Below are 15,908 nucleotides of genomic sequence, written 5' to 3'. Positions count from 1 at the left end.
ACATTTATGGTCAAAGACATCCTTTCAAGAACTCGAAAAAGACAGCTTTTCAACCAAATTTGGAGAATCTCTTTATAAAGACGTCTTTATAATGACTTGAAAATTACATCACTTCAACCACATTCTTAGTATTTTTTTTTTAGACAAACACAAGTGACGTCTTTTCAATGTATTTTCAACTATTTTTTTTCTGCATAAACTCTAGGAAATAAAAGCTGAATTGTTACACTCGTTTGCATCATAATCATCTTTTGATGCCTCACCGTTTCAACAATATTGTAGGGCTGTATACTATCAAACAAAAAAAATGCGCTTTCCACCTTTACAAGCACTTTAATATGTTCTCACTTCTCCTTTTTAGGAGCCCAGTTGCTCAACAGCGCCAAGACAGTGTGCCCTTGGTCCGCTGTACAGCTGTCACTTACACACGCTCGTTGACTCATATTTATAGCAGAAGCATCATCGGACTTGACGCTGGCCTCTGACCACAGCTGGTCCCCCCCAAAAAGAATAGCTGAAAGACCAAGCCACGTGCTCCTGCTGGCTGCCTGCAGTCAGTCTGCAACCCCCAACGCTTTCTTTGAGCAGACATCCAACCACACACATAGTGGGATATATACACACTGATAATTTGACAGCTGCGTTGTCTTGTAAACTCATCACGTCGCAATGGAGTTAAGAGGGGACAAGACAATCAGCATGCAACGGTAAATGTCTCGATGGCCATAACATATCCCACCAGGAAGTGCATACTTTGTTCTGAAGTCAAATTGCTGCCAGCATAAAACTTTTATCAGTGGAGTCAACGTATGAAATAGTGCTGGATGATATGGCTTAATCCCCCCCCAACAATCCTTATAATTTTGTTTCATTAGAATCGTTCAAAATGCGTGTATCCTATTTATAACAACACATGCAAAACATTACTGAAACAAAAGCCTTTTTCTACAGGCACTAAAAATACTACAATTGGCCTCTTTGCAAAATAATTGTCCGCCCCTGGTTTGAGTGTATCTCAGTGTAGATAAATGACTGCTTTTGTGAAGCACAAACAGGTGTTATGTCTTTCAGGATAGGGACATGGGAGAATTTGCCCATCCGTTTGCTATAGCCGCTTATCCTCACTAGGGTCGCAGGCTTGCTGGTGCCTATCCCAGCTGACTTCGGGCAGGCCAGCCAATTGCAAGGCACACAAAGACGAACAACCACGCTCAATCACACATAAGGACAATTCAGTTTTTGGAGTGTGGGAGGAAGCCGGTGTGCCCGGAGAGAACCCACACGGGGAGTACGTGCAAACTCCGTACAGGGAGCCAGCTGTATTTAAACTCGGGTCCCTTAACTGTGAGGCAGACGTGCCAACCACTGCACTGCTGAGCCGCCCACGTAGGAGAATAAAACAAAAAAAAATAAAACTAGAATAAAACTAAAAGAGTATGCAAGAAAAAAGGTGAACGCAAGAAAAAAAAGGGGCATGCAGGAAAAAAGGAGCATGCGGGATAAAAAGCGCAAACAAGAAAAAAGGCACACAAGAAAAAAGGAGCACGCAGGAAAAGGGGAGTGCAAAGAGAGGTGTGGACTCACTGGCATTGTTATTCTTGTACATGCCAAAATTAATGTACTCAAGTGGCGTTGTGGGTTTAGGCATCAATGCTTGTACTAAAATTTCCAATTGGTGGCATGTACTTTTCTCTTTTTTAATTTTTCTTCCCTATGTTTACAATTTCCCGCAGACAATCAGTAGTTGAGATGCAGCTGCTTCGATTCACAGAGTCTTTTTGATTGATTGTGCTGTTTTCTAGCATGCTCTTTTTTTCTTGGGTACACCCTTTATTGTGTGCTTCTCTCTTGTAAGGTGCTTTTGGTTTTTGTTTGCAATTACCTTGTTTTTTTTAATTTTTTGATTGTGTGATTTGCACTTCGGGCCACTGTATTAGACCACCAAAAACAGCAGATTTAGCTCTGCTTGTGACACATCACAGTGGCAAAAGCATGCAATGAAATGAAAGCTTTCAAGTATTTTGTTTTTCTTAGCCATTAATGGCCACCATATCTATTTAGCACACTAACTTTAGGATGTTTTAAATTTTAGACATTTGCCTGAAAGTGAACCTCTTTCCATGAAACCTTCGCTTATACTTGGTGTGCATATGTTATGCTTAAAAAGAGCACTCAAAGAGCACTTTGGGCTGGGGTGAGTTGTGCACTTTTATGTTGGGCTTATTTGGCAAAATGCACATTTTTCTTCAACCACCCCTTATAAGATATTTTATAGTCAGTTTTTCAGAGGTTGGAATGTTGTGGGTTTTTTTTTTTATCATATTGTGGTCTATTGTGGACTCTTGAATTCAATAAACTAACAGTAAACTTGTTGAAGAAAAACCACTAAAATAGAGGTAAGCAATACAATAAATAATAAACTTATTATTTATCGTGTCCCCAATAACCAGGAAATGGAAGGATTTTTTTTCCAATGAGAATTTCTTCTTCTTAAAGAGGTAAACCAAAGTTGTTTTCTTTTATTTCATTCCTAAAAATGTGATTATCTACAGATTATGGTATCTGCTCTGGCCCTAATAAATAAAATGAATACTCACCCTTGAATGTTGGCCTAGTCATAGCAAACATATTGAAAAGAATTGCTGAGGATGAGCCGAGCAGAGGATTTTAATATTCTTAAGGACTCAACACGTGTTAACCTACGGTAGAAGTAAGCTATGTACTTGATGACACAGTGGTGAATGTGCACGGAGAGCATTAAAGCCTGTCCCTAGGAAGACTCTGATCACATTAAGCCGAAAGACTGTTAGCGGGTATATTATAATGTGGAGCTAGGACAGGATGGACAAATACATCACAAGTACTTGTTTAGTCATCTTATTTTTTCTCTTATGCATATTTTCCACTAAAAATTACAATCTTCATTTTTTAAATTGTTTTAAATCGTAAAAGAAGTGAAAAGAGCGACTCAACAACTAAATAGTGAAGGCATATTCCTGTCAGGATGGATACGTTTGGAATAGCCTCACCAAAACCTGCTTTGGGATTAACCCTAACTAACCCTTGGGATTTATTCTGAGAAAAAAAAGGTAGAATAATGAAAGTTGTTTATGAATGATTATGACTCTAATAAGCGACTGCGTTCAGATTAGCAAAGTAACCGATGCGTTTCTGATTTCCTTCAAGCCTTATCAAAAATTGTACAGACAACTTGTCGCCTTGCTTTTCCAGCCGGAACTCAAGAGGACCAACCGCAGAGCTCCCCCAAAAAGGCCCAAGCCTACAAGAGACCCACTGAGCAAGGGATGTGACTCAACAGATCATACGCACATTTGCAATAAGCTCCAGGAAGTGCACTCATCCGAGCTAATATCCATTACACAGGGTCATGTGACCGCTTTCTATAAAGGAGCGCCGAGGACTCCTGCAAGCGAGAACAATTACTCGGTGTACAATGAGTGACCCCGAGAGCAGCCATCTTCAGTGAGGGGCCAGAGTCAAAGAGAAAGTGATGGCTGCACCACAAGGTCATGTCCAGCAGGGATACTGTATTGCTTTGGTCTGTGCACAAGCAGTTTTGTCTAACCCCGGGTTCGCTTTGTTTCATTAAAACACACACACGCACACACACATTTAATAGCGCATACAATTCCAGGGTAGAGGAGGCTGAGTGGGTTGGGATGCCACTGTCAATATAAGGAAAGACAACTAATAATGTATCCATTTTTTAAACAAGGCCAGAACGTCTGCTTCGACTGAGTTATGGTAGTGCTGCCACCTGGTGGCCCAAACTTAAATTGTACATCTCATCGCCAACAGACTGTAAGTAGGTGTTTATTAAGGCATAAAAGATCATCCGACAAAAATGCTTAAAAAAATGCTGAAAGGTAACAAAATGTTATTTTATTGAGAAAATGAAGTATTTTATCTACCTTGGTACCGGACGCAGACATTATGTTCAAAGTGCAAAACTGGCTTTCGGCCCGCTCCTTCATCTGAGTTTTGGTACTGTGCTTCTACCTGCTGGCCAATGCCTGAATTGTACATTTGAGCTCTTCCAGTAGCCTGTCGGTATTTTTTTTTTTGGCACAAAACACATGCAAAAAGTAATACTGTAGTGTTATTTATTCTATTGAATGAAATATTTTATCCCCAAGTATTTCTTTTGTTCACAAAGCCTAAGAGGAATTTTGACTCACTCTGCTTTACAGAATGTCTAAATCTTTCCTCAAATACTTCAAGCTTCTTGGATGCCATTTAAGAACTCAAGCTTTCTGCTCCTTCCACAGCTTTTCCATTGGGTTGAGGTCTGGGGACTGACCAGGCAACTCAAGTAGTCATTTTGTGCATCTTTCATTTTGCAATACTGACACCTATAGATGTCAACTTCTTTACGCCATTTGACTTTTGTGGTCAATTGGGTTCAGGCTTATAGAATAAAATACATGAATTCATGCAACACACATTACTCATAATATCTGAGATGAGAATTGCTGATAGCACAGCTAGGGGAACCAATCAATCAAGAATTATGGCTGAGTTGTAGAGGATAAAATACATATCTTACTAAACAAAATGAACATTTATAGCTAGATTATGCACATTTGACTGATATTTATCGTGGACCAGTATTTTCTTTGCAGGTGAGCTAACACAAATTCAGCCGAGGAACAAATATTTCCCCTACAGTAGCCGACTAATATTTTATGGCCTAAACAAAAAACTGAGCACACTGAAAATGGTATAAAAAAAAAAGTTCAAGTTTATTTGAATATATCTCTATCGTACACATATTTAGATCATAAGAAAACACTGACAATAATGGTTTTAAAAAAATGCAGTCGGGAGTTTCATTAAGTGAGGTAACTGCGTATTCAAGCATGAACTCATCATCTATGAGCTGAATTTCCATTACGTGGAACAACTGCAGCAGAGTACTTCATCATAACGTCCGCTGTAACTGTGGAGGAGAGAAGATGCGTTAATAGAAGTATGAACATTTTCAATCAATTACTAAAATAACACACACACTTAAGCTGTAACAAATAGGCCATTGTCTGATTTTTTTTTTAATTGAGCTGCAATGTAAAACTTGGAGGTGATTTACTTTTAAGTAGGCTCTAAATTGACTGCAAAATAGGATTACAATGCTGGATAGCTGGCCCTCGTCTGTGTCAAATGGTAAAAGTAAAAACAACAACAAAAACCTATTTTCATCTTCTTTTTTTTAAATTGGGAAAAAAGGAAAAAGGTAGAAAGTAACGAAATATAATTCTTAATCATATGTTAGAAGAACGACACTTGGCGATTCATAAATGAAACGCTATTTCTTGGTTGAGTTGAGTTTTGATTCCAATCAGGACATCCTGGCATATATGGTCACAAAATCAGCCTATAACCTTCAGTGACAATGCTGATGGCACACTTCACAATCTCAAACAAAATGGGACTCACTCCATGACGGTGCAGACAGAACAGCAGAGGCTTGAGCAGTTGGAACACTGCCTGGTGCAGGAGGAGCAAGCAAGTCGCTCGCACTGCGAACAACAAGTCCGGCACGATGTTCTCTTCTGACAAACGCAGCAGCCAGCTGGAGGCGGACCTGGAAAAGGCAACAATAGCTTATTTGATTGTAAAGAGTCCATTCAAGTTCCACACTCTCACGGGGTCACAAGTGATCTGGATTGCTCAACATCTTTTTTTTTTTTTTTAATCATCTCTAAAAATCAATTTTCTGCAGCACTAGTGCTCATTAGGAGAACTTAAGAAAATGCTGTATGTTTTTGAACTATAGGGAAGATACACCATGGACTGGTTGGCAAGCAGGGTTATCCTTGTTTTTCTTTCTCATTTAAGATTAAGTTTTTATTTGGTTTTGACTTTGTTTTAACCTATGATTTCAATTCGTTTTAGGGATGGTTCATTGCGTTATTTAACTTATGAACATTGAGATGCCGTGTTTTATTACTCATCACAAAAAGCCCACAAAGACAAAAACAAGGATACTGTCACTTTTCCGTTTTTGCTATTGTTTCCCCACCCCCTTTCATTTTAGTTTTCATTATTTTGCTCGTTGGCGGCTCAGTGGCACAGCTTTTAGTACGTTCACTTGTTGAGTGAAAATGATGTCACAGTTGCTCAGGCAAAAAGCACCTAAGATGGGTAAAAGTGGACTTTGCTACTGAAAGGTTCAATAACATGGTATTTTTAAGTGTTTCACTGCTAAATATATGCATATATATGATGGAATCTTAGCTTTGGCCCATTGGAAATGAAATTTCTTACAAATTAAGAAAATAAGGATTTCTAACCAGAAAGTAAAATGGCTTAATCGCTGGAAACCCTGTCTCTTACAGTGTGGCTGCCGCACCCGCATCAAGAAGTTTTTCAACATGTTTGACCAAACATGATGAATAATCGTGATTAATAATCCTGATTTCAATAGCGACCAAAATAATTGTGATTTTTTTTTTGGACATAATCGTGCAGCCCTAGCACGGGAGGTTTGGGGCAGTGTTGAGGCAGTACGAGGGCCATCTATTGTGATAATGCCTCACAAAAGTTATGTTTATCTGTTCAAGTGGGGCGTGGTGAGAGCAGAATAAGCAACGATTTAGTCAAAATGCATCAATGAAGGAAAATAACACCTCTGAGGTTTTAAGGATGAGAAATTAACATTTTTACACGGTTTAAAGCGTGGAGGTTGAATTTCCAGGATACGGGCCCTTTAATTCATATCCCACAAATGCACTGTTATTTGGATTGCTGTGTTTGGAGTAGTGGCGCGCTGAACATATTGTAAAATCATTTTATTACTTGAATCCCCCTTTAAGATCCGCTTTAAAAAACTTTTTTAAAGTTTGCTTGCTTTATTGGCAAATGCGCCTATTTGATTCATACTAATGTGAGTGCTGCACCAGCGATAAACCCCACCCCACGTCACAATAGAGAACATAACGAACTCACCTTGTGTCTTGGATGCTTTCGTCAGTCTTCCATCAATTCCTATCAAAGTCTGTCCTCTTAGAAGAGTCTGTCCAGATGGCTGAGGGTCGCTAGTCTTCTCTTCGACAGACCAGAGTTTGTCCACCACAGCTTTGGCGCCATTAAAAAGCAAGTTTTTGGTCTTTTCTGTGAAAAGGGCGAAAGGAGATGAGACGTAAACATCTCTCAACCGGGTGGGATAGCTTTTTTTCAGACCGCTAGGGGGACTGAATTTACTACAACTACATTGCCGATTTTATTTCGGTTAAAAGATGGGAAATTGCTCACGTGACAGCATCGCCGATTGTCTTTGTATGTAAAAATGCAATTGCCACAGCCTCGTGTGATAAAGTTCACAAACATTTCAAAGTTAGCAACTTAGCACAACAACGAGGCTAACTAGCTAAGGTCGAACCGCATCAACACGTACTCACCGTATATTTCTTTCTTATATTTATTCCCCAACACGCTGGAATTACTCAGCTCATGCTGCCTAACATGTATTTTATACTGGGACGAGAAGGTTTCCGTAAAAGGGTATGCTCGCTTCGGCATGTTAGCAGCAGCAAAGTCCAAAACAACCAGAGTATCGCTGCTGTGTTGTACCACACTTGGGAAGTTGCGGGAAAAATGCTCCGTAGAAGAAAGCAGCCAATTGGACGCAGGATATATTGTCACGGGAAATGTAAAGAACCAACCAGAGGACTTGTAAATATCACGTGACTGAATATTACTTGCGGCTGTGCTGCATTCACGATACATGAAGGTGTTGGTATTTACAGGTTTGCCAGAGAAATTGAATGTCAGACGGCATGTTAGCAGCAGCAAAGTCCAAAACAGCCAGAGTATCGCTGCTGTGTTGTGCCACACTTGGGAAGTTGCGGGAAAAATACTCCGTAGAAGAAAGCAGCCAATTGGACGCAAGATATGTTGTCACGGGAAATGTAAAGAACCAACCAGAGTACTTGTAAATATCACGTGACTGAATATTAATTGCGGCTGTGCTGCATTCACGATACATGAAGGTGTTGGTATTTACAGGTTTGCCAGAGAAATTGAATACCAGACGTCATGGTAAAAACAGTAAAACAACAAATACAACCTTACGCTACAACTCTTGCTTCCATAAGAGTAAAGGGAAAAATAAGCTCGGATTCTGAAATGTAATAAGGTAAAAAAGTAAAACCTAAAATTGACTCATCGTTATTCTTCTAAAACATGTTTTGATTTGGCACAACACATTTGCTTTGTCATTAAACAGAACCTAAACTCACGAGTCAGAACTTTGTGTTAAAAAATATTCATTTGACTATATTGTAATATAAAACAATACAATCAACCGCATGGCTGGTTTTGTTGATTTAAGGGTGGAATATTTGTTATATCCAGTACCAGAAAAACAAGCAAATAAAGACCATAACAAAGCATAAACTTATGTAATATTTATTAATACCTGGTGATGAATAGATCACATTTAGAGCTAAAATGCCACATGATCTGTGCAATTGTAAATGAGGAGCAAGGGCTTTTCTCACTAAAACATCTGGATCATGCACTCCCTGGATTTTCCAACGCCGACCCACTTGACTGTTGGGAGTAAGAGAGAGAGAGAGAAAGTGGCACATGTAAACTCACTGACATCACTTTACTGCAAGGTAAAATGTGAATTTGAAGTAAACCTACTGGGAACGCCAATGTGGTTCTCAATGAAGCGGATGTAGTTTTGTGCCTTAACTGGAAGGTCACTCCACTTACGCGCTGCAGATGTATCTGTCTTCCACCCAGGGAAGGTCTCATACTCAACCTCTACTTTATGCAAAACATCCATGTTTGCTAGGAATCAAATACACATAATACGACTAAATCACTGACATCGATGTCACCTGCCCGTTCATCACTTCAACCAACCAAATCACCTGGAAAATGTGGAATTCTTTTTCCATTAAGTTTGTAAGCAATTCCTACTTTAATTTCCTCCAACACATCCAGAATGTCAAGTTTTGTCAAAGCAATGCTGCGGAAAAGTTGAAAAGAATTGAAGTGAAGAAAACAATGTTAAATCATGATTAACATTTTGCAGGGAAAATAAAAGTAAGAACCAACAATCCCACTCCACATAATGACTGTTTAAGAACACTCACGCAGTAAAGCCATTGATCATGTGTGCGTATCGGACGATGACAAGATCCAACCAGCCGCAACGCCGCTTCCTCCCTGTGGTCACACCCACCTCATGACCCCTTGTCTGCAGCAGTTCTCCGACTGCCTACAAAAAAGCATTAGACCATATATATGCACTGAGACCGTGACTGAGACCTTATAAGACCAATAGCATATCGGCGTTTCTGTCACATGTGAGAATAGTTATCTTTGTTGATGCAGCAAAGCGAAAAAAAATAGTGCGGACACACTGACCGGCATGTTGGATTGTTCGTAAGACGAAAGGTTTGTGCTTAAGAGGGGGACAAAAAACGCGGTCCACGTTCATAAGATGAAAAATTTGTAAAACAGGAAGTTTGTAAACTGGGGGCCCACTGTATACGCTTTACACAGGGAAAATAGCCTACAATGGAACATTAATGGGGAATAAGTTTAAACATTGCATCTCATGATATGTTCCCACAGTAGTAGTAATATAAGTGTTGGTAACTCAAAATGTATTCTGGACGTGACCTCTGGCCCTAAATTTATCCTCTTTGTGACCTGCATGAGAGCTGAAGTGTCAGTCATTCAGTTAACACCTCACATGCCCACTGGGCCAGCTGCCCGTGTCCAAGGCACATGGTCAGATTTAAAATCAGGTTTAAAGTGAGTATGTTACATAATCTATACAGCTAGACAAGGTCCACAGTACTGATTTTGCAGCATTTAATCGAAACACGATGTGGGGAAAAAACTCATATGTATTTTAATGTTCTTGTAGTGTGTGGTGTACTTGAGTGTACTGTACTCATAAAAATATGCCCACTGCCAATGAGTCCAAGTATGTCGATGCCTCATGACATTGAGACTGGATGTCCAAAAAGTTACTATGCATTTTCTTTTTACAATTTTACGATAGCAATTGGACACAGTGGTTGGAAACTCATTTTTACATAATTGAATAACTTGTGAAATGCAGTTATAAACACACAACGCAACCAACTCCTTTTTGTGTGTGTGTGTTTCAGGTTGGTAATCTTAATTGCCATTGTAAATATTGAACAGGTTAAACATTTACGGTGTGTCTTTTGCAACTCTTTCCTGAGCAAGTCAGTGAGCAAAATTACTCTCAACACACCCATCACCACAAAATAATCACTTAGAATAATCTTTCACGTCAAAGAGTCATGTCTTTGCTGACTTTGATCGCTAGGGAAAGAACATGTTCAAATGTGGCCATATTGTTGGTATATACGGTACTTCAGACTACATTACATCAACATCTTACATTGAGTTGCTCAGTGGGGAAGGCTCCAATTCCCACGCGAGTAGTGTAGGCCTTTGCTACACCAAACACATCACCAATATTCAGTGGAGGGATGCCGAGGCCGGTGCATGCCCCTCCCACAGTGCAGTTTGATGATGTCACGAAGGGATATGTACCTGGAAAAGAGCATTTCTCATTAGAGGTGTAACCAAAAAAAGAAATTCATAAAAGAACCAAGATTCTCATTTACTCTTCAGAATCGATGTAAATGTCAAAATATCTATTTTATACATGAAAAAAAGACAAAAAAAAAAAAAGAAATCCACTTTCTGTTGACTTCCAGAAGTCTGCCAAAGCATTAAACACTCCAAAGGATTTCTGTCTTTGTACAACAAATATCTATAAATGCTGACATATTTCAGGACGAATGATAGAGATGAAATTACTTTGATATTTTACTTAATTGCGATATTACAATCTATCATGTCACTTATGTTTATAATACCTGGTCAAATAACAAGGCTTCTGTTTTTGCGTCATTCTAATGGTTGTTATGTTAATGCATCAAAATAGGGTGGAGGGAGCCAGTTGTGGTCCTTATACTATTTTGTGGAAATAAGAAAATTGAAAATTTACTGTAGTAGCCATAAAAAAAGACACCCTTGTGTCTCCATTTGTCATTGTCTTGCAAAGCAGAATGGAGAAGAACATGAAAATTCTTTGCACATCTATAAGCGGAAATCACTACGAATGAAATCACTCTGAAAATTTGAACATTTTGAATTTAAAATCAAGTGTGTCGAATCGAATCGAGTCCCACACTTAATTATCAGCATCATTTTACAAAAGCAGAAAAAAATGAATTATTTCTACTTGAATAGAGTTTGAAAAATCCTACCAAAGTCAATATCAAGAAGAGCAGCATTGGCCCCTTCAACCAGAATTTTCTTTGGAGATCCATGAAGGGCTTCATACATGTAATAGACTCCATCTCTGACCATGGGTCGCAATCTTTCACCATACTCCTGCAGAGCAAAACATAGCTTGCATTTTGGGAGCAATTCCCAAAATACCAATTGTTACTCTCATTTCTACCCGAAGCCTTTTCAGTTGGTCCTCAACGTCGACTGTCAAGGTTGGATACATGGACTGATACTGGCGGACAAGATTCTTGAATCTGAAGGGAATTCATTTCACCATCATTGAAATAATGGACACGGAAGGAAACGAATGAGGTTGATGTTCTCGTCATACTTGCAAGAGAATTCAGTGAAGTCACCCAGAAGGTCACAGACACGAAGACCCGTGCGTGACGCTTTGCTGGAGTATGCAGGTCCAATACCCTTCTTGGTTGTTCCAATACTAATATAGAAAGGCAGATCAATGAAATATAGATATACTCTTTAATAAAGAAATATACAGCGTCAAACCTTACTTCTTTCCCTCTTGTGCCTGTCTTTCAGTTTCTTGTAACCCGTCGACAACCTGATGGAAATCAAACACTGAGGAAGAAAGACAGGTTCACAAAAAATACATCCAAAAAAAAAAAAACAATTGCACCATACGAACCAAGGTGAGCCCGATCTGAGACAATTAGTCTCTTCTCCCAGCCTTTCAACCCTGATGAATGAGATTAAGTATTAATTATGAGATGTATGTATGTTATACAGCCAGTCATTCTCAGCAGACCAACATGATTCAACGTTCTGCCTTTACAAAGATGCCCAATTATGGTAACACTGCAAAAGAAATGTTCACGCAACACATTGATAAACATGTCTTCAATTTCCATCAGAGTTGGGCAACTTGCATTTTTTTGCTAGTCCGACATTTGCCATTCGTCAGAGTCCCGCCCCCTTTCTGTCATCATTAATTCTTTTTTTTGTTTTGTTTTTGCCCAACCTTCCGCCACCACTGGAGGGCAACATGACTTTTTTTTTTTCTAGTCCATCATTCATTAGGCGCTATTCTATTTCTGTCGGCACTCATACTAATTCTTTCTTCTGTTTTGGTACTTACATTTAAAGTTAACACTATGTCTGTGGTTCTATGGTTACACTGCAGTTGAAACACAACACAGTATATAAGTGTAACACGAAAACAAAGCCAACTAAGGGGTTTAAGCCTAGGCTATAATACACCATCATGTTTAATACAATGTAATTGCAATCATGTCCACTGGACGGCATTAACATACTTTGCATGACTCTGAAATGGTGGATGTCGGTTCTCATTTATAACTGCTTGCCCTTCAATTACAGAAGACAGGTTCACTAACATTTGTCTAAATTTCATCTCACATACACTACAAGTGAAACTAAGTATTGCTGAGGTTGAATTTACGAGGAAAAAAAAACGTTTTTAATTTGTGAATTAAAACTTCTATCTTGCATTTCCTGGCCAAGATCTAATCAGAGAAACAATGCAAATTTGGTCTGCTGTCAACTGAAAATGACATCACATGGGCTCAAGGCACAGGTCACAACCAATCATGGCTCAGCTTGAAAACATCACATTACCAGATCCAGAAAACAGCTGAGCAGTAATCGGGTATTACCTGAGTCTTGAGCACATCTGAGGTCATTTTCAGTCAGCACCAATTTCAAAAGTGTTTGTTTGTAGGTATTGTACATGAGAAATTGTTTTCAAATGAATTATAGACAAAATATTGTTTTGTTTTGTTTGTACTGCTGAAAATGGCTAAGTTCGGTATCCCTTTTAAAAACATGATACCCGCAAATACAGATACACTGCAAACTATAATAAACTCTTGAAATATAGCCTTTGTTAACTTTCAATGACAGCCATTTCAAAGAAAGAGCTTCTGAGTCCCAGCCAATTTCTGACTGATATTGCAGTACAACATGGGCATTTTTCTGAAATTAATTTATGGCAAGTGACTTTAATTTTTGCTTGAATGACACCTCAAACATCTGAACATCCTTTTCTTGTAGAAAATACCACCAATGACAGTGAAAACTGCTTTTAATTGGGTTGATATAAGGTGGCATCATCCAAAAGAGGTACAATGCTAATTGTATTTAGTGTTTTTTCTCCCCAATTTTATTGATCAATTGCGAACTGACCAAACCGTTCTCTTCCCCTTAAAAAAAAAAAAAAAAAAGATGTCAGTTGACATTAACGGCAATCCTCATTACGGTCTCCAGTGATGTGAATTCATGTCAACAGTGCTCAAAGAGTTAATGCAATGACACAATATCTATGTAAAGGCAGAACTTCTGATTGAGTCATACCCTTCTTCTCATTTTTGTCCCCCTCCTCAAACAGGCCAGGCAAATGTATGACCACACCATTACCTACAAGATCAGAGAAACAGAATCAAAGAGGCGACTAATATGACACATTTGTAGTCATACGGTAATTCAATTGTTTCACTTTCTATTTTTACCAATAAGTGAGATGCTTTTGGGATTGATGATTCCACTGGGTAGGAGGTGAAAGTCGTACTCTTTGCCGTCCACCACCACCGTGTGTCCTGCATTGTTGCCCCCCTGAGAATCAAAAGCAGCAAATGCAATAAACCCACTGTTGATGTTCTCACTACCTTGTGCCAATGCAGCTCTTCTGGTGACTACTGTTTTTTTTCTCACCTGTTCATATTAAATTATTTTTGTGGCCATTAATTTTGCTGCGTAAAAGGCACAAAACTACTTCAACTTTAAGCATCACAGTAGTAGCCAGACCTTGATCCAACTGAAAAGGTGCACACCTTTGCAACAAGTTGACTAAATTACATGATGCAATACTTTCGTTGATGTTTGAATCTCAGGCCTGGCCTTCATGTGTTAAATTAGCATATTCTGGCCACGCTTGCATGTTTTTTTTTTTTTTCAAACAGTAAATTTGAGCATTAATGGGTGCTTTGGTTGTGCCCTGTGATTGTCTGGAAGGAGTGGTATTGAAAACTTATTAAAATTTTCTGATATTGGCCTTACATTTACTTTTCATTTTGAGTGTGGCTCTATGCATCACATGATTTTTTTTTCAACAGGTGTGCACTCATAAGAGTATTTTTAGAATATGCTATATGTGCCCCCATGAGTCTACACACAACATCCTGATTAATATTATGGAGTAGGGCTGCAAGTAATGATTTGTTGATTATTTTATCAATTATTCCATGATTTGGTAAGAAAAACCTGGCTTTTCCATCACTTTCTACAAAAACAGCTCATAATTTCAAAGTCATTGGTTTAATTCTTCATAAAAAAGGACAAATATGTTAATTGTTTTTCTAAAGTGAAAGCGTTTGAGTCAACTTTAAAGATAGAAGTCTGCCTACATGGAGGAGTATATTGGAAACTATTTACTGCTGAGAGCCTAAAATTACATAGCTTTGTAAAATTTGGAATAAAAGTAGTCCCACAATGAAATCAATAGAAAAAAGGTGGATTAATCTGATCAACTACTTGCCGATTCACCATTGCAGCTCTATTATGGAATATAAAATAAGCGGCAAAATCCACCTGTTTTTATTCATTTAGGGGCAGCCATTTTGCCAATCATAGCTCATCTTGCGAACATCACATGACCAAACTCAGGACACAGTTCAAGTGTGATGTCACTTTCAGTGGACAGCAAGTGGCAAAATTGCTGCCTCTTGAGAACGCATGCAATTTTAATCAGAATACAGTACCGTGTGTTGAGACTGTTCGGGCTACATACTAGAACATATTGCCAAGAAAAATGTATTTCCCCTTGAACATAGATGACTATCTATATCCACTGTAAACAACATTTAAGACAGTTGTTGACAATCCTTGGACTTTTCCACTTCACATTGAGCCTGCCCGGCCTATTTTAATAACCTTGGCTCAGAAGTTGGTGTCGGGCCCATGTCTGCTCCCCCTTTTGGCTCAAACCTGGCCTTCTCACATATCAAGTCACTCTGAGAATGTGACATGCTCTACAGTACACTTGGTGGGTGCAGGGGAGGGATCTTGCTTCTGCTGTGTGGAGAAAGTACAACGTGCAAGCAACTGTCGGCAGCTTGTCCAGAACTGGGCTGACATCTGATTTCCGACCAGTTGTAGCTCACATGCGAGTCACCTGAAGCCGACTAGTCTGAATGTTATGATAGTAAATCAAGGCACAACATTGCAATTAAATCGAATCTATTTGAAACGGAATAAATTGTTTTTCTGATTTTAGAAATAAAAACGCTTGCAAACGTTGCAGGTGGCTCCACTATAATATGCGAGCGGAACCGCACACTCCCATTTTCAACTTGTCCATTTAGAATTACCTGACATCTGCAGACAACGTCCGCTTCAGTGGCCAGCAGGTCAACCACTTTTCCTTTGCCCTCGTCGCCCCACTGCGCACCCAACACAACAGTCACTTTGTTCCCCAAGTCGTTTCGCGGCCGCTTGAGTCCCGTGGCAGCGGACGGATTCGTGTTTTTGTGCTCTTTGGCCGACCAAGTGAGCGACATGATGGCGGAGGCTTCGGTCTGGCCGTCTCAAGAGGACTAGCAGTCTCCAGGAGTGGGGCA

General features: G+C 39.3%; 2 protein-coding genes across 2 annotated transcripts; both read right to left on the bottom strand.

Annotated features, from left to right (window-relative positions):
• Positions 1–4,739: 4,739 nt before the first annotated feature.
• siva1 (SIVA1, apoptosis-inducing factor) lies at positions 4,740–7,609 on the bottom strand. Its single transcript, XM_088433439.1, has 4 exons — positions 7,419–7,609; positions 6,967–7,131; positions 5,455–5,602; positions 4,740–4,960 (listed from the first exon to the last, which is right to left on the bottom strand). The coding sequence occupies exons 1-4, from the start codon at positions 7,537–7,539 to the stop codon at positions 4,912–4,914; spliced, it is 483 nt and encodes a 160-aa protein (XP_088289565.1). The 5' UTR covers positions 7,540–7,609; the 3' UTR covers positions 4,740–4,911.
• An 802-nt stretch (positions 7,610–8,411) lies between these two features.
• On the bottom strand, positions 8,412–15,890 carry adss1 (adenylosuccinate synthase 1). Its single transcript, XM_088433142.1, has 13 exons — positions 15,660–15,890; positions 13,803–13,905; positions 13,648–13,710; positions 11,963–12,013; positions 11,829–11,895; positions 11,648–11,755; positions 11,489–11,570; positions 11,292–11,418; positions 10,415–10,569; positions 9,126–9,250; positions 8,901–8,998; positions 8,668–8,817; positions 8,412–8,571 (listed from the first exon to the last, which is right to left on the bottom strand). The coding sequence occupies exons 1-13, from the start codon at positions 15,846–15,848 to the stop codon at positions 8,519–8,521; spliced, it is 1,371 nt and encodes a 456-aa protein (XP_088289268.1). The 5' UTR covers positions 15,849–15,890; the 3' UTR covers positions 8,412–8,518.
• Positions 15,891–15,908: the final 18 nt, after the last annotated feature.

This window comes from Hippichthys cyanospilos, chromosome 14 (genome assembly GCF_059441005.1).
Source record: "Hippichthys cyanospilos isolate Australia breed blue-spotted pipefish chromosome 14, RoL_Hcya_1.0, whole genome shotgun sequence".
Classification (NCBI taxonomy): domain Eukaryota; kingdom Metazoa; phylum Chordata; class Actinopteri; order Syngnathiformes; family Syngnathidae; genus Hippichthys; species Hippichthys cyanospilos.
Note: the sequence above shows the minus strand (reverse complement) of the source record. Positions and strands in the feature narration are given on the sequence as shown.